Consider the following 2,718-nt stretch of genomic DNA (forward strand, 5'->3'; position numbering starts at 1 on the left):
TCTGGTACTATTTTCACCAGTCTCCATTCGAACATGGCCGATACTAGTGCCTCCCGACTGGCTCCTGTGCTGGTGGCACGTAAAAAGCACCTACTACACTCTCAGAGTGGTTGGCGTTAGGAAGGGCATCCAGCTGTAGAAACTCTGCCAGATCAGATTGGAGCCTGGTGCAGCCACTGGCTCTCCAGACCTCAGTCAAACCGTCCAGCCCATGCCAGCAAAGAAAACAGACGTTAAACGATGATGATGATGACTGTATTGTATTGTATTATTGTGAGTTATATTCAAGAAATTCTTTGAAATACAGTTAATCGTTAATCATTAACCATATTTATGTGTTTGAAGGATTGTGTCAAGTTTGCCTATGATTTGGCTGACGAAATACATGCACAACCTCTTGGAGTCCTTACACCAAAGTACAGCCTAATGAAGTCGCTAGAGAAATTCCTGGATGATAACCTCCCCAACAATGCTCATGAAATGGCCAGCGGTCGATTGTATGTGTCTGTGACCAACATGGAATCGAGAAGGAATGAAATTCTCTCACATTTCAGTAACAGACAGGAATTGATGCAGGTGAGACACTCAAAATTATTCGCTTGATTTTACCATTAGAAAATTACTATTTTTAAATCTCACAACGAGAGATATTCAGAAACAGCACTTTGGAGTAAAGATTGTTTGCCAACATAACATGGCAGTCCTGGTTTAGGACTAATGTTACTGTAATTTAGCCCCAGGAGACATCGTCTCCAGCTGGCTATACAACACGATCTGTGTCCTTATATTTTCGAACAAGGAAATCTAGCAACCCCCACTCAGCTCAAAACAATATCATGTCGCACAGCCAGCTGGAGACGATGTCTCCTAGGGGTAAAATAAAAGCAACATTTGTCCTAAACCAAGACTGCCATGTTATGTTGGCAAACAATCTTTACTCCAATAACCCAGAAATTGCAATACACAGATAGTGTTTTGAGCTGAGTGGAGGTGCTAGATTCCCTTGTTCGAAAATATAAGAGCACAGATCGTGTCGTATAGCCAGCTGGTGAACTCAGAATGCAGCGACGGGCGAAATACCGCAAAGCATTTTGCTTTGCATGTTAATAATTCTGCCTGCTCACCACCTTAATAACAATAATAATAATAATAATAATAATAATAATAATGATAATAATAATAAATGCCCTGATGCAGTACCAGGCAGTGGCTCTTGTGGTGTCTATGTTTAACTGATTGGAAGTGTTATCATGTACATTGTTTTGTCTTGTTGTAAAAGATGGGCTACACCAAATACAATATTTAGTATAACATGTGGTTTGTGTGTCTCTGATAAACTGTTTTTATTTCCTTTGTCAGTGCCTTCTTGCGAGCAGTTACATCCCTGTCTATGCAGGACTGAAACCACCGGTGATCCGAGGCAAGGTGAGAAATTTTCAGTTTAGACATTACAGATGGATGCTTGTTGATGTATAATGTATATATATGAGTATGTGGAAATTTACGTGAAGGTATGCTAACATACATGGACATATACATACATACATACATACACACATACAAGCATGTATGTATATATGTATGTATATATATATATATATATATATATATATATATATAGGGGGAGAATTCACAAAAAGAACCGAAAGACGAAGACAGGTAGTGTAGACAACAGGTGTGGAGGACAATATTAATGGATGAAGAATGCCTAACAATTGCGATCAATGTTGTACCTGTTTGTAAATGTCTGTATAGGAATGTTTGAATATAGTTATATACGCATGGACAGCTTTATAAATTTAAACAATTATGGAAGTGTGTGTGTGTGTGTGTGAGTGTGTGTCTGTGAGTGTGTGTGTATGATGTTTATACAGTGAAAACTGGACGCAAACACATGCACAAAACATGTACACACACGTACACACACATACAGATGAACAAACACTTACACACATACACGCACATGCACATGCACACACACACACACACACACACACACACACACACACAGAAGACAGAGAACAGGCTGAAGGAGAATTCGTATATGCTGGTCGAACAATGTTATATTTCTACTCATTGATTACATTTTTTTTCCCCCTTTACAATTTCATTTCAGAAATACTTGGACGGCGGATGGACCAACAACCTCCCATCGTTTTCTGAAGGAAGAACCATCCACGTTTCTCCCTTTGCAGGATGGCAAGACATTTGCCCCGCCGACAAGTTGGGCCGTGGCATATTTGTGACATTTAAAGAGCAGACTTTCCAAGTGAACTGGAAGAACTTCCGAAGAATGCACCAGGCGTTGTTTCCTCCTTCCAAAGAAACATTAAGAAGTTATTTCCTAAAAGGTCAAATGGATACAGAACGGTTTCTTCGACAAGAAGGCTGTTATGAATCTCATAAACTGAGGAATTCTACAATCAATGTACGTTGTGAAACTTCGTTATGACCAATTCCTCTGGTTCTGTGGAAATTATTTTCTAAATGTTGGTTTTTTTTTTTAACCGAAAAACAAGAAACTCTTCAAGGTTCTTAGTTACCCATATTTAATATATTTATATATACACACACACACACACACACACATATATGTAGAAATACATACACATAAATATATATATATAAATATATGTATATATATATACACACACATACACACATATGCATGCATATATAATAAATATATATATATATATATATATATATATATATATA

General features: G+C 37.8%; 1 protein-coding gene across 1 annotated transcript; it reads left to right on the forward strand.

Annotated features, from left to right (window-relative positions):
* Positions 1–318: 318 nt before the first annotated feature.
* LOC106877734 (patatin-like phospholipase domain-containing protein 4) lies at positions 319–2,706 on the forward strand. The gene is made up of 3 exons (XM_014926726.2): positions 319–576; positions 1,360–1,425; positions 2,117–2,706. Exons 1-3 carry the CDS (start codon positions 334–336, stop codon positions 2,450–2,452), a joined length of 645 nt encoding a protein of 214 aa, XP_014782212.2. The 5' UTR covers positions 319–333; the 3' UTR covers positions 2,453–2,706.
* The last annotated feature ends 12 nt before the right edge of the window (positions 2,707–2,718 follow it).

This window comes from Octopus bimaculoides, chromosome 19, assembly GCF_001194135.2.
Source record: "Octopus bimaculoides isolate UCB-OBI-ISO-001 chromosome 19, ASM119413v2, whole genome shotgun sequence".
In the NCBI taxonomy this organism is placed as follows: Eukaryota; Metazoa; Mollusca; class Cephalopoda; order Octopoda; family Octopodidae; genus Octopus; species Octopus bimaculoides.